This window comes from Gigantopelta aegis, chromosome 14, assembly GCF_016097555.1.
Source record: "Gigantopelta aegis isolate Gae_Host chromosome 14, Gae_host_genome, whole genome shotgun sequence".
NCBI lineage: Eukaryota > Metazoa > Mollusca > Gastropoda > Neomphalida > Peltospiridae > Gigantopelta > Gigantopelta aegis.
In genome coordinates this window covers 3335110-3360043 of record NC_054712.1, presented here as the reverse complement: position 1 = coordinate 3360043, position 24934 = coordinate 3335110, and the positions used below count along the sequence as shown (strand labels likewise).

The window sequence follows — 24934 nt, the reverse complement described above, 5'->3', positions numbered from 1 at the left end:
CTATAAACAAAAGAATGTAAGACAGGCGATCAACTTTTGTTATTGTTTAAATAAAATACTGGTACCACAGAAAATTTTGCTTGAAAAAAAGATAAAAAAGAAGCCTGCCTTAAATAGAAACTTAATGGCCCCTACTGAAGGATTTACTGTAAACTGTTACGAAACTGAACACAGAACATAGAACAAGACTGTTTGAAAGGAAGATATGACAGTGTGAAAATACAGCATATATACTAAACAGAACAAGTGTGACATAACCGAAACAAGTTTTGCTATGATGGGTAGTAATAATATATGAACAAGTACTAAAATGTTAACAGGTGAACACTGGTGTCGACTGGGACAAGTTCAGTCAACCACTTGTCGCGAACGTTCACTAGACTAGTTTTGACGCTACACAGTATTTATCCAAATTATAACTACAGGAACCAGTCAATATAGCTTGCAAACGTTAGTAAAAATTGATTGGCTGAACTTGAAGCTAATTTACAAGAAATAATAGTGCTATAAATATTTGAAGAGTTTCATTGCATAACGTGATAAATGCCATATTAAAAACCATTGTGCGAACACCACTCAGATACTGTTCACACGTAGACAAACACAAGTTCAAATTCAGTTTTCAGCAAAACGTGATACGATTGTCTGAGGGTATATCGCAGATTGCAGAGAAACTGGTGTATTGTTTATGGTGGTTTCGTTATAAACAGTTTTTAGGATTGGGTGTGTATAGTGGCATTTATCGCATTTTGCGATGAAACTCTTTCTAAAGCTAGCAAAACTACTATTTAAAAATGATAGTAAAATGAAAAGTATGTTTACTAGATGTATTTAGATAACCACACTATCATAACTACGAGAAATATGTATGAAAAAGTAATTTTTATAAACAAGATGTCATAGCTTTATTGCTAGGGTTGACTATATATTAATTTACACAAGTATACTTTTTAAACTACTGCATACAATATGGCATCTTCTTGCTATTAAATTACAAAATGAAATAAATTCTACTCATTAAAACACTAAAAACCCCAACAAACATTTGATAACATGAACAAGTATATTTGATACTTTTCTGGGCACTTGATCAGCTACTCAAAATGATTTGGGGAACACAATTTATTGTATAGTACCATATGTAGTGTGGAGGGAAGCGGGAGTGAGTGATCACTTGCCTTTCCTGGCAGAGGTGTGGGACACAGCCCAGTGGTCAAACACTGACATGATGCACAGTCAATGCAGGATCGAGCCCTATCGGTGGGCCAACTGGGCTATTTCTTGTTCCAGCCAATGCACCACGACTGGTATATCAAAGTCCGTGGTGTGTGCTATCCTGTTTGTAAGATGATGTATATAAATAGAAAAAATGTAGCGGGGTTTCCTCTCTCTAAGACTATACATGTATGTACAAATAACCAAATGTTTGACATCCAACAGTCAATGATTAATAAATCAATGATTCTTGCTATACTAATGGAACAAATTTAGCAGGTTTCTCCTCGATTATATGTCAAATTTACAAAATGATTGACATCCAATGTGCTCTAGTGGTGTCGTTAAACAAAACAAACTTTAACTTTTTCCAGGCAAAGACTTTAACATGTTTCAATCCAGTTGACTACTTTAGGTTTACTCTCCCAATTTTTCCTACAATACTGAGCCCCGTCTTACAAAGTGATCTTAGGGCTAAGATCATCTTAAGTCCATATGCTTACGGTAATCTTAGCCCTAAGATTGCTTTGCAAAACGGGACCCTGTTCATTTACTCCATGAATATAAATAATTTAAAATTCATATTAGCAGTGGTCTGGAACAAGGTTTAAATGTAAGAGAGCTGTTTCACGCTCAATGTCTTCTTACAGGACAGGCAGTAGATATTTGTGTGTTGGTGTTCTCCAAATTATTTTGATAAGCGAATGTAAAACGCAGACAGACTAGAAAGATGAAAGTTATTTTTCAAACTTTAGGAACTTCAAGACACGATAATAGGATCAGCACATTCAAGCTTGAAAGTTTTAAACTGAAAAATAATCTGCTAATAAAAGACAAATGAAATGGATTTTAAAGATTATATACACCAAAATAAATTTAATTTATATTTTTAAAATGATGTAAGTTGTCATTACAGCAAAAAATGGCAGCCAATTAACAAGAACAAATACTGACTACAGGGTAGAAACCCTTTTTTTTTTAGTTTTGCATACACTTTCAAATATTTGTACAAACAGATTATCTTTCGTTACATTTTAAAAACCAATAGAACTTGGTTTTTTGAGGGTGGGTCTTTTCTCTGTGTGTATATGTTCTAGTTATCATGCCATTAAGTTCATGTATAACAATTGCTCAAACTATTCTAAGTAAAAAAAAAAATCATAGCAAATTTATTACAACGACTGCTTTGAAAATAATTCATGCCATGCAACAGATTAATGTTTTAGTCAAACAAAAAAAATGTAATAAAGCATGAAACAAATGGTTTTTATTATGTTGAAAAAAAAAATCATTTACTTACTTTGGACTATAAACAAAAATGAAGAAGAAAAACGACAATAAGTAAATAATATTATAACACTGACTCTTATTAATCACAGTGATAGAAACGTACAGAAATACAATGAAAATACATTAAGACAGTATTAACACATTGCAGTATCCCATATGGATAATAACATTTCAAAATCTGGTATTCCACCTGAGAATTTAGTATCCCACTTAAATGAAATTCATAAATTACATCGTAACAAACTTGGACGACACTGTTCTCGTTCCCAGTCTATTGCTACATTGCTATTGATCCAGTGCAGCATTAGACTGGATAGGAGCTCTAAAACTTCACCAGTAAATGACGACTTTCATTGTTTTTGCGAAAAATTAATACGCAGGATTAAAAAGAAAACCCTCAGCATTATATTGTATCATGGTGGAGTACTGTGTTTTTGAAGTCTGGTATCCAAACTTAAATTTTGGTATCCCCGGGATATCGGGATACTATTAATCTCGAACACTGACATTGATTACAATAGCTACCTACAGGTATGTTAACATGTTATGAAACGTTGATTACAATAGTTACCTACAGGTATGTTAACATGTTATAAAAAACGTAATATACCAATATACAGGAAAACCTCTTAAAACTGGACCCTCTGTAAACTGGAATTCCCCAAAACCGGATATTTTTAAAGGTCCTTTTTTTTAAAATCTGTACAGAACTTAACCTCTCTAAACCAGATACCTCTTCAAACTGGACATTTTACTTGGTCCCGAGGGTGTCTGTTTTAGAGGGGTTTCACTGTACTTTGCAAAATCTTTTAAGACTAAACTTTTAAACGTTGCACTCTAAATTAACTTTTTGATATATATATATATATATATATATTTTTATATTTTTATATTTTTTTATTTTTTGAGTGGAGGGAGTAATATTAAAGTACCGGTATTTAGAATAGATGATCCATATTATGTTTCTCCGTGTGATATGCCTATCTGCAATATATATTGATTTCTGTTGGTTTATAAATTATATAACCAACATGTGAACAAAACAATGGTTCACTTGTAATACTGGGCCCTGTGTAAATTTGGACATCATGGTTCTTTGAGAATTTATAAATTTGTCAAACCAAATTTCAAGAGAATCTATACTAAAAACAAACCAAATAAGTTTATCTTCCAGATACTTGAATAGTTTAAAATCTTTTCTTTTGAGACTTTGTAAATTTTAATAACTTAATTTGAAGACAATCTGTACTAAACCAATCTACTGAATGAATTAACATTCCAGATACTTGTATAATGCTCTTTTTGAGAATCTGTAAAGTTTAACAACTCTGAGAAGCCGAATTTCAAGAAAGTCTGTACTAAAAACAAATCTACTGAATAAATTTACTTTCCAGATTCTTGTATAGCATTTAAAATCTTTGTTTGAGAATTTGTAAATTTTTAAAATTTTGACAAGGTGAATTTGAAGACAATCTACTTATGTGATATATACACACATACCTGATTTTAATAACTCTTAACACAGTGAATTTGAAGACAATCTACCTGAGTGTTGTACACACACATACCTGATGATTTTTGCCCTTCTCCACCTCATCGGGATTGGGTGTGATTCCAGCCTGGTAGTTGGCAATCCTGCTGAGAACTTGGGAGATTTTACCTGAATGCTGGAGGTCATCCTAAAAACAGAAATAAAATACATTAATTTACTTAAATTAATTAAGGTAAATTAATTCAATTTAGCTTTTAAATGGATTGGCATTTGCCATGAGTTTGCTTATTTCCAAACCAAATATATTTAAAATGGTGATAAGAACCAAAATTGAAATTCTACTCTTTTGTTAAAACCAAAACGAGAAACTGAAACTGAAGCCAAATTTCATAAGGAAGGAAGGAAATGTTTTATTTAAAGATGCACTCAACACATTTTATTTACGGTTATATGGTGTCAAACATATGGCTAAGGACCACACAGATATTGAGAGAGGAAACCCACTGTCGCCACTTCATAGGCTATTATTTTCGATTAGCAGCCAGAGATCTTTTATATGCACCATCCCACAGACAGGATAGCACATACCACGGCCTTTGATATACCATTCGTGGTGCACTGGCTGAAGCGAGAAATAGCCCAACAGGGATGATCCCAGACTGACCGTGCATCAAGCGAACGCTTTTTCACTGGGCTACGTCCCGCTCCCCAAATTTCCTAACTTCGAATCACTAGTATTAAGTATGAACAAGGTGTTTGTTGCTGTGTAGTATTAAGTATGAACAAGGTGTTTGTTGCTGTCTAGTATTAAGTATGAACAAGGTGTTTGTTGCTGTGTAGTATTAAGTATGAACAAGGTGTTTGTTGCTGTGTAGTATTAAGTATGAACAAGGTGTTTGTTGCTGTCTAGTATTAAGTATGAACAAGGTGTTTGTTGCTGTCTAGTATTAAGTATGAACAAGGTGTTTGTTGCTGTCTAGTATTAAGTATGAACAAGGTGTTTGTTGCTGTCTAGTATTAAGTATGAACAAGGTGTTTGTTGCTGTCCTAACTTCGAATCACTAGTATTAAGTATGAACAAGGTGTTTGTTGCTGTCCTAACTTCGAATCACTAGTATTAAGTATGAACAAGGTGTTTGTTGCTGTGTAGTATTAAGTATGAACAAGGTGTTTGTTGCTGTCCTAACTTCGAATCACCAGTATTAAGTATGAACAAGGTGTTTGTTGCTGTCCTAACTTCGAATCACCAGTATTAAGTATGAACAAGGTGTTTGTTGCTGTCCTAGTGTTTGTAGTAGCCCATGCAAACCACATTTTACCTCACAATAATTTCGTACATTTGAAAAAATATATATTATGAAGAAAATAGCCAATAACTGTTAAAAACATCTGCACACAACCGCAAACACACTTAATATATAAACACTGGTATTCCAAACAATAAAACTTAATGCATTAAATATGTTGCAGTTATGGAAAAGTGTAGAAAAGTGTAGAAAAGTATAGCGGGTTTCCTCTGATAGTTGCTGACTACATGTAAGTAATCAATGGTGTTTAGTGGCATCATTAATGAAAACAAACTTTAGATCTATGTGAGAAACTGCCAGCATCAATCCTAACACTAATTAGGCAGCACAAATACTACCATCTGCTGCATGTCATTATTATTAATGATAGTTACCAACAGCTATTGGGCAATTTTAAAATTAATTTTTATTAAAAACATTTTGCAAAATTCATGATAATAATAATTTAAACAAGAATTCTGCAGAATGCAATGTTTCGCCTCCCATAAAAAAAGTGTGTACTTATAACATATTAAACAAGCTTACATTTCGTATCATGTTTATGTCCCAAGTGATATAATTTTCAACTGCCACAAGCTTTAGCGGAGTGACAAGAAAATTATTTCACGAGGGACATTAACATGATACAAAATGTAAGCTTGTTTAATATCCTATTTATTACCCATAATTGATCTTAATTTATATCAGTCAACTTGTTTGGTTAACGTTCCTGTATGGTTGTAGTGTGCCAATCAATGACATCATCCTGTGATGTTGAAGTGTTACATTCCACTTGGCGTTCTAGTGGGACATATCACTTTGATATGTACCAAGATATTTTAACCATACAGTGTAATACGATGAACATCCATAGATACAACTACATGTATAAACCATGTTTTACTGACCTAGGAGTTACATGTATAGTTAGTCAGAAACGGATTTAAACGCAAAACTTTAACATTAAACTTTTAACATTAAACATCAACACATAAGTTGATGTTATCACCGCCACTGCACTGTCACAAAAGTAATAACTATATCTCACATTTTTTCTTTGTAAAGGCGAGACAATAAATATAAATCAATAAAAAATTTTTTTTAACATATATAGGAAAGGAAATGTTTTATTTAACGACACACTCAACACATTTTATTTACGGTTATATGGCACTGGACACATGGTTAAGGAACACATATATTGAAAGGAAACCCACTGTCACCACTTCATGGCCTACTCTTTTCGATTTGCAGCAAGGGATCTTTTATATGCACCATCCCACAGACAGGATAGCACATACCACAGCCTTTGATATAGCAGTCATGGTGCACTGGCTGAACGAGTAATAGCCCAATGGAACTGATCCCAGATCGACTGCGCATCAAGCGAACGCTGTACCACTAAGGTACGTCCCACCCCTAACATATATAGATTCATTGAGCCTAGTGGTTCACAAACCTTCAACAGGAGCTTGTAGTAGAATGAAATATTCACCCTATCATAGCCTTTAATATACTGTAACATCCATGGTTGGTCAAAAATCTGAGTGGTCCACTAAGGGAGGTAATCCTATGACTACAGCTCCCAAATTATGATGTATCTTCCAGGTCTGTCCTGGACCAAATCACTGGCTATCCAGAGATCGGGCCCGGCACAGACATGCTTGAAACTCTAGTGGTATATGAGCATGTAAATAAATATTGGTAATGGTATCTTCCAGGGTTTAAAAAAAGGAAAGGAATATTTATTTACCAACACCTCAGCACATATTTTAAAACTATGGCTGTTATATGTTTGGTACATTGTGTATCTGACTTTATTTTATCATTTGATTGAGAAAGATACATGTAAAGAGAGCAAACCCACAGCTCTCACACACTTTCCCACAGATGGGATGGTACATACCATGTCCTTTGATATACCAGTTATGAGAGCACTGCTTGCCAAGAAAAAAAAACCCCCATAGTCCATCAGTGGTAATTGATCCTGTAACCTATCACACATCAGATGAAGTAAAGTAATATTAGTTCAACAAGTAACACACTGACTGATTGACCAGCCACTGTTGGGTATAACACATGGTAATTATATAACACAACCACAGCGTCATGGTTCAGCCATCAAACTTGAGGCTGTTTCCCGTACATATTGGACCACTAACCCGACTTTCTCACTAAGCACTAACAACTAACCACTGAAGGCAAGACCACATGATACAAGTACCTTGTATGAGAATAGCCAATTGTGACAAGACAATCATTACAATTTCATCGGCTGCTATGCATCAATTATTCTTTTACGAAACACTAATGAGACACTTGTATGGTGTGGCATCACCTTAACCCACTGTCCTGGACAGACAGTCCAAATTGCTGAAATGTGTGCCCAGATCGAACAGAGCTCTAACAACCCCAGAGTTCTGACAACCCCAATTGAATATAAGAACGAAAATAACTATGAATGAATATATAACACATTTTATAAATTAACAAACATTGTTGCAACATACAACGTACAAGTTCATGTGATCTGCTGTTTTTAGGGAGCAGGAAAGGCCTTAAAGTTATAGAAGCCTAAAGAACCACCCAACAAAAGAAAGAGATATTTAAAAAATTTCTGTGGTCCACATGAACCAAAGCTAGAAAGTCTGAGCTGATTATTCCTAGACCGACTGATACAAAATCCAACTGTTACACAATGTCAGGGCTGTTATTCTAGCAGTGTCTGGCAAGTGAAAAACGTGACTTAAGACTTGGCACGCGTACCTGGCCAACATCAAAGTCAGGTACATTTATACATGTACAGTGAAACCTGTCCAAACAGGACCCTCTGTAAACCGGAATATCCTTAAAAACCAGACATTTTTCACGGACCCTTTTTAAAAATGAGTACAGAACAGAACCTCTGTAAACTGGATATTCTTTAAAACCAGACTTTTTACTTGATTCTGTGGATGTCTCATTGAGACAGGTTCCACTGTACTGGAAGGCAAGGTAACTGCACTAAGCGTGAGAACATCAGTGATAGGCATTAACCCGTATACATGTAAACACTGTACAGAACAAGTACCTTATAATAACACATTTAGATTTTTATGACAGAAATCATTGAGAAGAAATGGGGCAGGATGTAGCTCAGTAGTAGAGCACTGGCCTGAGGTGTGAAGAGTCGCAGGATCGATCACCCTCAGGGGATTTAAAAAAAAAAATTCCCTTTGGTCCCCTATCAGTGCATCACAAATGGTACAATGTACATACGGGTCTGTGGTATAGACTGTCCTGCCTATAGGAAAGTGCACTGAACAGGCGCCTAATTCACTAAACTCTTGCAACTTTGCGATTTTGCAGTGCAATGCTAAAAGACTTGCATAGAGGGTGCTTTGTTGTCTATCAGAGCCTAAGATACCTTTGTGAATTAGGCCCCAGATCCCTTATTTGCAATACCAGTCAGAGGGGCAATGGTTGGGATAAACAAAGTTAAAATCAGAGAATTACCGGTGAGTTAATCCTAGGATTCAAACGCCTCAGGGTACATGTTCCACTGACAGAGCTATAGATCACACACCGTTTTTCTTGAAACATCAAACATGCACATATACATAATTATGTAAAATAGGATGTACTTATGCCCAGTAACGTTCAAGCCACTAATTATAAATTATGGGAATCTCTTGATTAATTATTTGCTAATATTATTGATAATGAATTTCACTTTATTTTGCAATGTCCATTCTATTTTTATCTGCATGCTACATATATTAAAGTGACAGACCCCGGTTTTTAAACACTATGACATATTTTTCACTACTAAAGCCATTTTTCGTAGTTTAAATTAAAAGTACTTACATTTTATTATTTAGTATATTAATTTTTGTACACCTGAAGTGGTTCTTGTCATCCAGGTTTTGGTTATACCCCAAATGCATTTTCCATATCTCTAAGAAGGCATGTTCGTCTGAGAAGTAATGGTTATCAAGACCAGATCTAGTTATTTGTAGACGGCATTCCCCCGTTAAAACATCCCCGACTAGCTTCCCTCTGTTATACCTCTAGTGAACTGTGTGTTGCAGGTTTGTAAATTAACTAAACTTAGTGTATATTTTGACGGTTCAAACTAGGGTCTGCACCTTTAAGCTGTATTACTGGAAAAAACCTGCATATAAATTGATTACACTTTTAAGTCTTACAAATGTAACTCAATTACACAGTCTTGGAAGAGATTTCATCCAATCTACAAACGCAGAGAACTTGCTCATTAATTCTAAACTGTCTCCATCCTGAAATTGTTATTTCGCCTTTCTATTTATTCCTAACCTATTACTACATTTTTTACTAATTAGTATAAACGCAATACCATGTTGCATGTATATTTACACGTTTGTCTGATCAATATTGCTGTTTTTTCTTAATCATGTAATTTATTGAGTAAAATTATGTTTATTCCTATACGCAATTGCATTGGCAAATAAATGAATTGAACTGAATTGCTAGTGCAGGGGCAAAAAAAAGTGTGTGAAAGCAGAAATGGGGCAATTAAAGTTAATGTACTGGGTATACATGAATCACCCCCCCCCCCCCCCCCCCCACACTTTTTTCTTTACCAATTAAAACATTTTGCTTCCTATTACATATTCTATTACTTCTGGAGCCTAATTTTCAACCTTTTCACGAGTGTACAAAACGTACGCGGGGGTGGGGGTGGGGTGGGGGGGGGTTTAAAGGGCCAGCGTACACTTTTAAAAAAAATGAAAAATGTCGATCAACATTTTTTATTTGGGGATGTACACTTTTAGGAGGGAGGGAGGGGGGTGGTCAAAAGTGTACTCTTTGTACACTTGTGAAAATGTTGAAAATTATGGACGGCCCCTTGGGCTCTGCTAGGCAACAAAGCATCTTCTTTGCAAGTCTTTTAGCATTGAACTGCGAGATCGTAAAGTTGCGAGAGTTTAATGAATTAACCCTCTAGTTATTAGTTTTGGTTATCTGGTAATCATATATAGTACATAATAAATATTGGCACACATGCATACTGAGAAAGTAAAGATAAATAAATGTAGTTGAAGATAAATTGCGACTTATATAGCAATTTTTAATCTATCACAGCAAACAACCTTTAAAAACCAGTTTAGCCTATATTCAATTTGTTGATTAATTTTACGGAATGAATTAGAATTTCCTAGATCCGTGTAACAGAAAGGAGATAGTATGATCAGTTTGGCGAGTGCGGTATTGATCAGAACGATGGCCGGCACTAAGAGACGTATTCCCACACCGTGGCAGAAATAATTATGATGGTATGATTTATCAATCAGCCGTCATCACCCTTTGAAGCCACTCCAATTATCTCAAACCGATTCACTCGGAAAATAACTTCATCATGGGTCAAACACATCTGTGAAGACCCTTTGAAAATATTTATGAAGAAAAATTAATCAGTGCTGAAATCATAAATAATTTGGGAATGTTTAAAAAAAAAAAAAAAAAAAAAAAAAAAAAAAATTACCATAAAAACACAAAGTTTTAGAGTCCGTAAACATGTTTGTAATCTGTTTTTCACACTGCTTGGGGGGGCTGGATTAAAGTGGATATAACATGGTAACATAATCATAGTTGTTACGAGTACTTCCTAGAGGGGCTTGGGTTGAAAAATCCATTAAACCACTTTGGTAGACCCTTTATATATATTTTTTTCTGTTCCCAACAATGCCTGACATTTGTAAAATCAAAGATCGCTTGATGCTAATGGAGAAATGTGGTTTCCTTTGAAGACTGCATGTATGGGAAGAACTTTCCTTTGGCACTGTCACTAACGTAATCCTAACTATTTATGATAAGTATTTTAACTATTTATATTGTTCTTTATCCGTGACAGTGCCAAAGGAAAGTCCTACCCATATATGTACGTGTCATCCTAACCTGGATTTCTGTGTAAACTGGTCCCCATCACAGAGTCCTGTCCTTCAAGGTCAATTAATAACAGGAAATAGATCTAAATACAAAACTTTAGTGCAAAAGTTTGAAGCCACTGTCATATAGTACCTATATCTCGCTTGTTTACTTCAAAAAGGTGAGACAGAAATCTTTTACTTCACAAAGGAGAGAGAGAAATCTTTTACTTCACAAAGGTGAGACAGAAATCTTTTACTTCACAAAGGTGAGACAAATCTTTTACTTCATAACGGTGAGACAGAAATCTTTTACTTCAAAAAGGCTAGACAGAAATCTTTTACTTCACAAGGAGAGACAGAAATCTTTTACTTCACAAAGGAGAGACAGAAATCTTTTACTTTCTAAAGGTGAGACAGAAATATTTTACTTCACAAAGGTGAGACAGAAATCTTTTACTTCATAAAGGTGATAGAAATTGTTTACTTCATAAAGGCTAAACAAAAATCTTTTCTTCAAAAAGGTGAGACAGAAATCTTTTACTTCACAAAGGTAAACCAGAAATCTTTTACTTCACAAAGGAGAGACAGAAATCTTTTACTTTACAAAGGTGAGACAAATCTTTTACTTCATAAAGGTGAGACAGAAATCTTTTACTTCAAAAAGGCTAGACAGAAATCTTTTACTTCACAAAGGAGAGACAGAAATCTTTTACTTCACAAAGGTGAGACAAATCTTTTACTTCACAAAGGAGAGACAGAAATCTTTTACTTCACAAAGGAGAGACAGAAATCTTTTACTTCACAAAGGAGAGACAGAAATCTTTTACTTCACAAAGGAGAGACAGAAATCTTTTACTTCACAAAGGAGAGACAGAAATTGTTTACTTCATAAAGGTGAGACAGAAATCTTTTACTTCACAAAGGTGAGACAGAAATCTTTTACTTCACAAAGGAGAGACAGAAATCTTTTACTTCACAAAGGTGAGACAGAAATCTTTTACTTCATAAAGGTGATAGAAATCGTTTACTTCATAAAGGCTAAACAGAAATCTTTTCTTCAAAAAGGTGAGACAGAAATCTTTTACTTCACAAAGGTGAGACAGAAATCTTTTACTTCACAAAGGAGAGACAGAAATTGTTTACTTCATAAAGGTGAGACAGAAATCTTTTACTTCACAAAGGTGAGACAGAAATCTTTTACTTCACAAAGGTGAGACAAATCTTTTACTTCATAAAGGTGAGACAGAAATCTTTTACTTCACAAAGATGAGACAGAAATCTTTTACTTCATAAAGGTGAGACAAATCTTTTACTTCACAAAGGTGAGACAAATCTTTTACTTCACAAAGGTGAGACAAATCTTTTACTTCATAAAGGTGAGACAAATCTTTTACTTCATAAAGGTGAGACAAATCTTTTACTTCACAAAGGTGAGACAGAAATCTTTTACTTCACAAAGGTGAGACAGAAATCTTTTACTTCACAAAGGTGAGACAGAAATCTTTTACTTCACAAAGGTGAGACAGAAATCTTTTACTTCACAAAGGTGAGACAAATCTTTTACTTCACAAAGGTAAACCAGAAATCTTTTACTTCACAAAGGTAAACCAGAAATCTTTTACTTCACAAAGGGAAGACAGATCTTTTACTTCACAAAGGTGAGACAAAAATATTTTCTTCACAAAGGCGAAACAGAAATCTTTTACTTTATACATGTTAAGGGAGCTAAAAATTACTCCTTGAAATAGTTTAAGAGTGACGGGGAGCAAAATTGATAGCTTGTCTTAACAGTGAGGTCTAAAAAACATTAGTAGGTTCAACAACAAAACAATATTAATTACCCCCCCCCCAAAAAAAAAACCCCACCCAACAACAACAACAAACGACCAAACAAAAAACAACAACCCCCTCTCACTTTTTTCTGTCATTAAAATTAAATACGCAAAATCAACAATTAAAACAAATTTCAACTGGTGTTCAAAATGTCAAACATTGTTAAACAAACATCAAAACACTGCATTCCACTGTTAGTTTTCACACACTTACATAGCATGCCCTTCCACAGTATTTGTTAAACTGCACCACCGAGTATTAGATCTGTCTACAAGTTAAAACAAACAACAGTTATGTGTGGGATACATGCATATAACATACCTGTATAAACTCCATGTATTATAGACAATTGTATGTTGGGTGTCCCATATATATACAGGTATCACCACCTCTAACAGTTTAGGGTCCAATCCCATTTTTACAAACATACAAACTTGTACACTAGAGAACAGGGAGTTAAGCCAATATCACATTATACGACACAACGCGACACAACTGTCGAATTGAGTCACATCGTGTAGAGTGAATCTGTGACCGATTTTTAGCCCCCCCCCCCCCCCATGACATTTGACACGGGCATCATAAACTGTGAATGGGTTGTGACTCATGATGCAATGCGACTGTCCAGTTGAGTCAAATTATATGTGATCTACACTTTAGATACCAAACCAAATTCAACATTTTTTATGTATGCTTTTAGTAGGGAGTTATCATATATTATATTTTGCAAAACTAATTTCCACACTTTTTCCAAACATATTTAAAAACGTTTTTTTTGAAACCTTTAATTTCACTTGGGTTCAAATAGTTCATTTCCAGTTGTGCACCATCCATGTAGAGGTGAACAGCAAATTGAAAATTGTTCTTCTTTCTCTTTTAAAAACAGCTGACATTTAACATGACAACAAAAAACTAAATTGAGTTTACGAAAGCTAATGAGATTAAAAGTATCCAGTGTAAGCGCATTAGAGCAGAGTCCAGTTTTTAAAAATACTCTTTTAAGATCTCCGTGTCCAAATGCGTATTCCTACCATGCTGCTTTACTTGCAAAATGGATTCTAATTGCACTAATTCGCAAAAGCTTTTCAGGATTTCTAGCCTGCGTAACAAGCCAGCTGTCTATTAAAACATCCATGTGGCATCTGAATAACCTGGCAGTGTTATGAAACGGGAAATATACTCAACAAAATTCATTGAGGGGTAGTAGACAATTTTCAGCATTTTTCTTTAATTATTGTAAAAAAAAAACCCAAACCAACAACCCCAGATTGTTCCATTGTAAGATGTCGACATTGTGGCATGTTCTTAAATGTAGTAATTGAAACAACAATTAATTTAGACCTAACAAAATGACAAGTACTCAGGGCTTCTAGAATTAAAAAAAAATCCACTAGGCATGGGATCAGTGATTTCAAAAATTTACTAGCCAGGATTAAAAATTCACTAGCCCTACTTTACTTTAAGTTAATACAATTTTACTAAATAATAGTAATAATCAGACATATGTCACCTAAAAGGGAGATAACAGTAACATTGTGGGTTGGGGTGGGGACAGGATATTCATATTTACAAAATAGACTTAACTGCAATATTTGACCAAAAAAAATTCACTAGCCGTCGGGCATGGCGATAGTAGTTATTTCCTAGAAAAAAATGTGTATTTAAATAGTTTTCATAAATACATAAAAAAACACCATGTGCATGATTTTTGTGTGTATCATGGGAGAAATTTGATTGAAACCGTGTTTATATAAGTCATCTGTAATCAAAACTTGTTAAAATAGTCGACACTAGCAGATTATTACCAAAACTTCCCTCGCCTTTAATTAATTTTATGGAGTATAACAGAGTCAGACCACTGAAGAAACCTCGGAAGGAAAGCGGTAGTCATGTGACTGGAAGTGTGGAGATACCCTAGAGATAATCAAAGATTGGGCATGTCTGGACCAGTCCATGGATATGGTGTGCAGGCTTTCTGTCAAAGAATACGAAATAAAATAACTTACCCTAAAATCTAGGAAATAATGAATATAGTTTTATAATTTAGACAGATGATTGTATAAGTACTGAGTTTAAAATTGGTCAAAGCACAAGAAGTGCAGTGTCCAATTTCAACACATTGAAACACACAACCACCTACATGTAGATGGGGCATTTGTAGTCTGTTTTGGTTTTATTACATACCCACAAATTATTTTCTGGCATAAAGCCTGGTGAGGGAGAAATACATTTGTTGAAGGGTCAGGTTAATGTATGAAAAGAAATCTTACAAGTACAAACTACCAAATCAAACTGAGTCTTAAAGCTGTACAGTGACCCCTCTTGTCCCTTTCATGTGTCACCTATATTATGGATTAAGGGGAAGGAGAGTACAGTAACTGGTGTAAAATTAAACATGTATGACTTTCTCAAATCCAAAACAGTTTTTGTAAATATTTTACAGTGATCGGCGTCTGCTGCCTAGCTCGCTAACTGATGTGGACCAATTTGATCACAATCCAGAAGACTGGGACCAGTCTATGGGTTAATGACTGAGAAACACTTATTGGGTACCCAGAGATATGTTACCATACATAAAAAGAAGACAGGAAATAGCTATATATGCAATTCATAAAATGGTATATGTTGAACATTAATTTACAGTGCCGGGGAGCCATGTGGGAGAGCTGCCAGATGTCTGTTATTTTCTGCCTCACTAAAAACATGTTATTACTGAAACATGCCCTTCTCAGCCACTGGAACAAGTAACACTGATGAGACTCTGTATGGGCCACAACAGACTGAAACATGCCCTTCTCAGCCGATTGGAACAAGTAACACTGATCAGACTCTGTATGGGCCACAACAGACTGAAACATGCCCTTCTCAGCCGACTGGAACAAGTAACACTGATCAGACTCTGTATGGGCCACAACAGACTGAAACATGCCCTTCTCAGCCACTGGAACAAGTAACACCGATCAGACTCTGTATGGGTCGATCAGACTCTGTATGGGCCACAACAGACTGAAACATGCCCTTCTCAGCCACTGAAACAAGTAACACCGATCAGACTCTGTATGGGCCACAACAGACTGAAACATGCCCTTCTCAGCCACTGGAACAAGTAACACCGATCAGACTCTGTATGGGCCACAACAGACTGAAACATGCCCTTCTCAGCCACTGAAACAAGTAACACCGATCAGACTCTGTATGGGCCACAACAGACTGAAACATGCCCTTCTCAGCCACTGGAACAAGTAACACTGATCAGACTCTGTATGGGCCACAACAGACTGAAACATGCCCTTCTCAGCCGACTGGAACAAGTAACACCGATCAGACTCTGTATGGGCCACAACAGACTGAAACATGCCCTTCTCAGCCACTGGAACAAGTAACACCGATCAGACTCTGTATGGGCCACAACAGACTGAAACATGCCCTTCTCAGCCACTGGAACAAGTAACACCGATCAGACTCTGTATGGGCACAACAGACTGAATGCTCACATGTTCAAAATGTTGAACACCTTCACCAACATGTGGTTGTGATCGGGAAGACCAAACACTGGAGCACATCCTACAGAGGTGACCAACCCACACATGGTTCATACAGACCTGGTGAACAGAAATTCCAGTACTTTTCAAGTATATTTTTCAGTTTTTCAAGTAGTCTTTGGCACAATGTTACAAGCAGTTTAACACACACACATCACTAGTTAACTACAGCTGACCGTTTTTCAGCACACGACTGGTTACCTGTCTCGCTCATAAACCGGTTCAACTATTAGTAATGCACTGTTTCCAGTAGACAGCAGCCCAGTCTACTTTAATCTTCACACTGTGGTCCATATAGCAAGCGCAACAAGGACTTGTATGCCAGTCTATCTATATCGTCAGCAACACATATCACTTCCGGGTTTTGATTACGATAAATACCCGAGAAATACGTCAGCAAATCCTTATTATTTTTTCCAGATTTTAATCAGTAAGAGAGACATTCTGCTTGTAAAAAAACCCTCAAGTACATTTCGGCAATTTTCAAGTAGTTTTTAATGAAATTCCAGTACTTTTCCAGGACCTTTTCTGAATTTGCAAAATTCCAGTACTTTTCAAGTACTACGTCAAAATTCAAGGACTTTTCCAGGCCCGTGCGAACCCTGCCACATGTACCAAGGATTGAGACAATGATCCATCAAGACTCCCCTCACACCAAGAGCTCTCTGTGGTGACAGAGGAGAACTGGAAAAAGACAGCTTGTGATGGAGAAGAACAACAACAATCGGACAATCTGAATGGCCTATTGAGTCTCTCCCAGAAACCAAGCACTAAGTGACAGAGGGGAACTAGAAAAAGACAGCTTGTGATGGAGAAGAACAACAACAATCGGACAATCTGAATGGCCTATTGAGTCTCTCCCAGAAACCAAGCACTAAGTGACAGAGGGGAACTAGAAAAGTGAGCTTATTTTATCCTACAGACTGGACTACTGATGTAATTTAATTGTGACAGAGACCCTGACAATGATTGAAAGAGTAGAAAAGCCAGATCATTTTATCCTACAGTCTGGGTTACTAATGTAAACTGAAAGAAAGAGCTCATTTTATCCCATGACTGACTACTGGTGTAGCTTGTGACAGAGCAGAAGAACTGGGCCCAGATTTCAAAGTTATCTCCAAGCTATGATATTGTGCTATGATATCGTAAAACTGTCATTGTGAGGTCATAGGTTACAATAGTTTTTACAATAGCATAGCTTCAAAAATCGCTAGCCAGGACTACCAATGCAGCTTGTGTAAGAGAAGGAGAAGAAGAAGAAGGAGACTGACAGACGTACCTCGTACAAGGCCATGTGGTTGGAGAACGGTGACTCTGGATCTTCATTCTCGGCAAACGGGATGTGGTCCTTGTGGAGGGCGGCATTGTCTCCTGCACAAACAAACAAAGATGATGTTGTAATTAATAAAAGATATTGTAATTAGTGATGCATTCACGACTTGTCTATCTATGGATACATGGCATCAGACATAGGGTTAAGAATCACACATTATAATAAGACTTGGAAACCCACTGCCGCCACTCTGTGGGCAACGTTTTGATTAGCAGCATCTCACAGGATAGTACATACCATCCCACAGGATAGCACATATCATCGCACAGAATAGTACATACCATCCCACGGGATAGCACATATCATCACACAGAATAGTACATACCATCCCACAGGATAGCACATACCATCACACAGAATAGTACATACCATCCCACAGGATAGCACATACCATCGCACAGAATAGTACATACCATCCCACAGGATAGCACATACCATCACACAGAATAGTACATACCATCGCACAGAATAGTACATACCATCGCACAGAATAGTACATACCATCCCACAGGATAGCACATACCATCACACAGAATAGTACATACCATCGCACAGAATAGTACATACCATCGCACAGAATAGTACATACCATCCCACAGGATAGCACATACCATCGCACAGAATAGTACATACCATCGCACAGAATAGTACATACCATCGCACAGAATAGTACATACCATCCCACGGGATAGCACATATCATCGCACAAGATAGTACATACCATCCCACAGGATAGTACATACCATCCCACAGGATATCACATACCAAGACCTTTGTTACACCAGTTAAGCAGCAGTGGCTGGAATGAGAAACAGCTCAATGAGCCCACCAATGAGGATCGATCCTAGTGTCTTCTGGAGAAAAAACAAATCACTTGTTTTTAAGAGAACTTACTTCTCCTACAACACTGAACGATATTGCTGTGTGTAATGCTTATTTTGTTCTTAAAGTTAAAAAACCCATTCCTATCAATACATGTCATAATGTGAAAATTATTAATGAGTTTATAATCATCTACAAATCTGCCCAGTACTCGACAACCCAATACACTTTAAACTCTTTTCTCAAGAAAAGCAAAAAGTACATGAATATATATTGTATTTTATGAAAACATTTTTGCAAGTGCACAAAAGTCAGCGATATGTCAATCGTAAATGAGAAAGCGTGTCACATTACATGCACTTAGATAAATCAATAATGAATTAATCAAGAAATCATGTCATATTATAATCTGATAAATCAATAAATACATTTAAACAATAAATCATGTCATATTATAATCTGATAAATCAATCATAAATTTAATCAAGAAATCATGTCATATTATAATCTGATAAATCAATCATAAATTTAATCAAGAAATCATATCACTTTTGTCAGTCACATTATATTATAATGTGATAAGTCAACTGTAAATTTAAACAATAAAGCCTGTAACATCAATTAGACAAATGAAAATCACGTAAAACAACTGTATCTGTATTTATTTTATTGTTTTTTTTAAACGTTTCCTTTTGATGAATAGCTATTGCTTTGTATAGGTGAGTAAAGTAACAGATTCTTCACCCATACCTAATAGGCCGTATACAATACGACTGGGGCCACATGCTGTCTTCCGGTAATACCCTGGCTTCAGATAACATCATTAGTTTACATGCCAACATTACAGGCATCACCATGCATCCATGATCTAATGACCGTATTCAAACAAGCCAGAAATAATTTTATAGCCATACATATATGTGTTAACAGAGGAAATATGCTGGTCCATATAATGCAAGCTGTCAGGTATAGTGTTAGGAGAGCAGGTACGAATTTAAAACTTAATCCACCAAATTTACGAAGCCTGTTTTTCTTAAACACAGGTGTTTAAGCATTATAAATGAATGTAGTTACACGCGTATAAGACATAAACAGGTGTTTAAGCATTATAAATATATGTAGTTACATGCGTTTAAGACATAAACAGGTGTTTAAGCATTGTAAATGTATGTAGTTACACACGTGTAAGACATAAACAGGTGTTTAAGCATTGTAAATGTATGTAGTTACACGCGTGTAAGACATAAACAGGTGTTTAAGTATTGTAAATATATGTAGTTACACACGTGTAAGACAGGTGTTTAAGCATTGTAAATGTATGTAGTTACACATGTCTAAGACATAAACAGGTATTTAAGCATTGTAAATGTATGTAGTTACACGCGTGTAAGACATAAACAGGTGTTTAAGTATTGTAAATATATGTAGTTACACACGTGTAAGACAGGTGTTTAAGCATTGCAAATGTATGTAGTTACACGCGTGTAAGACATAAACAGGTGTTTAAGCATTGTAAATGTATGTAGTTACACACGTGTAAGACAGGTGTTTAAGCATTGTAAATGTATATAGTGACACACGTGTAAGACATAAACAGGTGTTTAAGCATTGTATATGTATGTAATTACACGCGTGTAAGACAAACAGGTGTTTAAGCATTGTAAATGTCTGTAGTTACACATGTGTAAGACATAAACAGGTGTTTAAGCATTGTAAATGTATGTAGTTACATGTGTATGACATAAACAGGTGTTTAAGCATTGTAAATGTATGTAGTTACACGCATGTAAGACATAAACAGGCTTTGTAAATTCGACCCAATATGTTTTGTATTGTGAGTTCTAGCATTATTTATTACTTCCCAGCCAAATGAAAGTTTGTCAGTAGAAAAAAAATAGTTTTAGAATTTGACCCAAACAAGATGATCGAGGACAATCAAACGATGATGTTATTTGCAATCTTGATTTGTTGGCATTCACTAGTTACAGTACATTACTTTAGGTTCATTCAGGCTAGTTTTTAAAATGTTTAATGTAATATTCTTATTTACTTTATACTTTTGTCAAGAACTGCATGTCCCCCATCCTAGTTCTTACTTACTGGTAGTTACATCATTATATTTATTACCCACATGATTACAAAAATCTTCACTTCATAACAAAGTGTTACGTCCAACTAGAATGTCAAGTGGGTCATAACACTTTGACCTCAACCAAGTGAGATCGGTAATATAAATTAAAATAGATTATGGGTAATAAATTGGATATTAAACTCACTATCATTTAGTATTGGGTTTATGTCCCTCATGAAATAATTTTCAATTGTCACTTGTTCGGGACATAAACATGATATGAAATGGAAGTTTGTTTAATATCCTATAATTATGTAACAGTATAACTAAATACATTAAGTGATAATTCTCATATACTATTCATTTAATTCAACTTATTTTCATGCTTATATCCAATTAATGTTCAAGCATGCTGTCCTGGCCACACACCTCAACTATCTGGGCTGTCTGTCCAGGACAGTGGGTTAGTTGTTAATTGTTAGTGGTTAGTGAGATAGAAGAGGGTATAGTTGTCTTACACCTACCCACTGAGTCATTAAAACTCACTCTGGGTGGGAACTGTTACCAGGCTGCGAACCCAGTACCTACCAGCCTTATTTCTAATGGCTTAACCACGACACCACCGAGGCTGGTCTATTACATTGCAACACCAGATTGTTAACATTTAGCTGGCTGGTTTCTTGTTCAGGAAAATGTTCTTGTAACTCAATCTCTTGCCCCATCCACCCCCCCCCCCCCCCCCCCCCAAACACACACCTCTACCCTAATATAGCAGCACTAAATGATGACAATAATTGCAGCGTTGAACACTTAAAACCACTTTGATTATGCTGCTGCTGAAGTTTGTGTGATCAACTCACAGTTGGTTTCCTCGGTGATAAATAAAAAGTGAAATATAATTACGCATCACACGGTGTAACAATCTAATCTAGTTCCTTTACCACTCGGTCAAAAAAGCACAAGAAATTTCCATGAACTCAAAGCACTTGACTTTTTTTTTTTTTCTCAAATATTGCCATCTCTAATAATACTAGTAACTGATACTCTTTTATTTATAACTGTTCAATAACAAAGTTAAAAAAAAATAAAAAAATAAAAAATAATAATAACTCCACCAATCTCAAGGAAGTAAGTTTTTGTAAAACTGCACCACTGATGACTATTTATTTTTAATGGCCAGGGTTCAAAGAAGACGATGACGCATATATCTCTGGCAAGGAGATTTACCATCACCTTGGTGTTGCTATTTAAAGCAAAAATACATGCCGCCAGCTTACATGGAAATGGAAATCCCGAACACCAGTATAGCGATGGAATCGAGTTAAACCAGTATTACGTACGTCAAGTGGTTTCGGGTTTTACAACAGCTACCTCACTTCGCGCACTGCTACTGTAGGTTTTATTTTTAATTTATCAAGTACGCCCATCTGTTCTTTCACTCAGACATGGATATATATATAAGTGTGGAATGGTTTTCAGCGAGGAAATTATTTGAATTGAATGATTTAAGATTTAGCTTCACTTCAATACAACCACCTGGGTGGGATGTTGCACGTATTTAGCTGTGTATGTCAGATCTAGCACTCATCCAAGGCACAAAACATTGTAACACTGATAGCCTACAATGGTTTTGGGATTTTTTTCTTTTCCTGCAGTGAAACACAGTCGGCCTAGAATCGATCCCTGTTGGTGGGCCCATTGGGCTATTTCTCATTCCAGCCAGTGGACCTTGACTGGTATATCAAAGGCTGTGGTATGTGTTATCCTGTCTGTGAGATGGTGCATAAAAAAGATCCCTTGCTACTAATGAAAAGATGTAGTGGGTTTCCTCTCTAAGATTATATGTCAAAATTACCAAATGTTTTAAAATCCAATAGCCAATGATTAATATATCAATGTGCTCTAGTGGTGTCGTTAAACAAAACCATTTTTCTCTCTCTAAGATTATATATAAAAATTACCAAATGTTTGACATCCAATAGCCGATCATTAATAAATCAATGTGCTCTAGTGGTATCATTATACAAAACAAACTAACTGTTTTTCCGGTAGTGCCCCACAACTGGTACATGAAAAGCCATGGTACAGTGATGTCATTAAAGACAGAACTAACAGGTGAAAGTAAAATTATAGCCAGCTATTGTCATGTCATGTGACTTAATCCGGTTGATACTGAAGTCAAAGAATGACGCAATTTCATTGATTTTTCTGTAATCAAGCTAATATTATCCAATCAGGATGAAGCTTACAAATGCACATATAACAAGGTTGTCAACATTCGCCTATTAGATGATAAAATAACAAAATTCGGTCTGAAAGCATTTATTTTTTTTGTAATTCTATACCCAGCAACAATTTATTAAAAAGACGGTAAAAGTACACTGGCTATATTGATGACATCCATGTGGTATCTACTGTCCTGTAAGGTTAATATTAAAAAAAATTCCTTGCTGTTTTTCAGTAAGGGTAGCCAGTCTAGCAACAGTATATTTTCTGTCTCACTGAGGTATGTACTGTCCTGTCTGTGTGGAAATATGTAATAGTATTAGATCCCTTGTCATTAATCAGTAGAGGTGGCCTCAGATTACAGTTATCTTCCCATTTGGTTGTCCAAAATCCAGAAAGAGGTGGACAACAGGGGTTGTCCTTTTCTGGATATTTGTCCCCCAGGCAGGCAAAGGTACATACCAAAATCCACGGGCCTGCTGATATATTAATAAAAATGTTATAGCCACTAAGGCTATATAGAAACATATAGCGAAATTAATTGTGGTCTGTGGCCAGGTAGCCCACATCTAGCCACAGTGAGCTCCCTTTATCGCAGCCTAGCTCTGTTGGTATACGCTCACCTGAAGTGTTTGGGCTGCTGGATCAAAACCCTCAGTCGACCCATTCTCGGACTGACTCCCCCCCCCCCCCCCCCCACCCCGTTCTAATCAATGCCCAACAACTGGTATATCAGATGTCATGGTATGTGCTGCCTTGTCTATGGGAAAGAGCAAATGAAAGATCCTGTGCTGCTAATGGAACAATGAAGCAGCTTTTCTCTAAAGTTTATGGCAAAATTATAAACATTTTGTCATTCAACACTACCACGAGTGCATGCAAAGCTGGTATTTATATAAACTGAAAGAAAAATGGGTGTCTGCAATACCATTAAAAATTATGTGCTGTTATAAATAAAATGTATTGATTGTAATCACATGAGGTCACTGTAAAACCCCTATGTACATCATTACAAAAAATAGGAATCATTGAAAAAAATAGGACATCATTGTAAAAAATTGGAAACAGATTTATGTGTATTCTGAAGTAAACGTGTAATTACAGTGAAGCCCCTGAAAACCGGATTATCGGAAGCACAGAAACCTGCTATACTGACAGCTTGTCAAATACTGCTGCAGTTTAATTTTAACAGTGCAGCCAAACAATGTAATAAAACACGTATATAATTTTGTTTTTGGAGAATGTTTTAAAAAATATATATATATATATGACACAGTGAAACGTGACTAAACCAGAATCTGTACAAGCCGCCGGAATCCTGTCAAAACCCATGTTTTATGGTCCCTAAGTTTGTAAATTTTAAAACCACCCTCTAAACACCAGATCCTGCCTATATCTGATAAATATTAGGTCCTGTGTACCAATGTATTTCGTAAAACTCGTATCTGAATTTTTTATGTTTTACAGGAGATTCAGTGTAACAAATGGTTCTTAAGATCTATAACTTTATGAATAAAGCCATTTTAAACTGATGAATAGTATTTATCGATAACTGAATTTGAATTACAGAAATGTCATTTACGAGTATTTCACTGTGAAAATCTGAATTAAACTTTACGTACTAGTTTTTCATATTAATAATTTCTTCATTTAGTATGACCAGTAGACCTACATTGTTTTTCAAATTACCCTGATACTTAAATCTAGCCATGTAAGGTGTATCATATTATAAACACTGCCAGTCTCAATTGTGTCCTGGGCCCTGTTCCACAACACAATCTTAGCGCTAAGATCACCTTAGGTGAATAACTATATTATGTACTTGAGGTGATCTTAACGCTAAGATCGCTTCATGGAACGAGGCCCTGAATCAGTTAGCGTACTTGCCATGTGTACTTGTACTCAGTTTTAACTGTTAAGCCACGCACATGGCCAG

General features: G+C 35.8%; 1 protein-coding gene across 1 annotated transcript in view; it reads right to left on the bottom strand.

Annotated features, from left to right (window-relative positions):
* Positions 1 to 24934, bottom strand: part of LOC121388965 (solute carrier family 12 member 4-like) — a 140747-nt gene that overhangs the window by 46912 nt on the left and 68901 nt on the right. Inside the window, exons 3-5 of the mRNA XM_041520521.1 lie at positions 17826 to 17917; positions 4074 to 4184; positions 2516 to 2521 (exon numbers count right to left, since the gene is read on the bottom strand). Of these exons, the coding sequence (XP_041376455.1) occupies positions 2516 to 2521; positions 4074 to 4184; positions 17826 to 17917 (209 nt within the window). The remainder of the gene's footprint in view (positions 1 to 2515; positions 2522 to 4073; positions 4185 to 17825; positions 17918 to 24934) is intronic.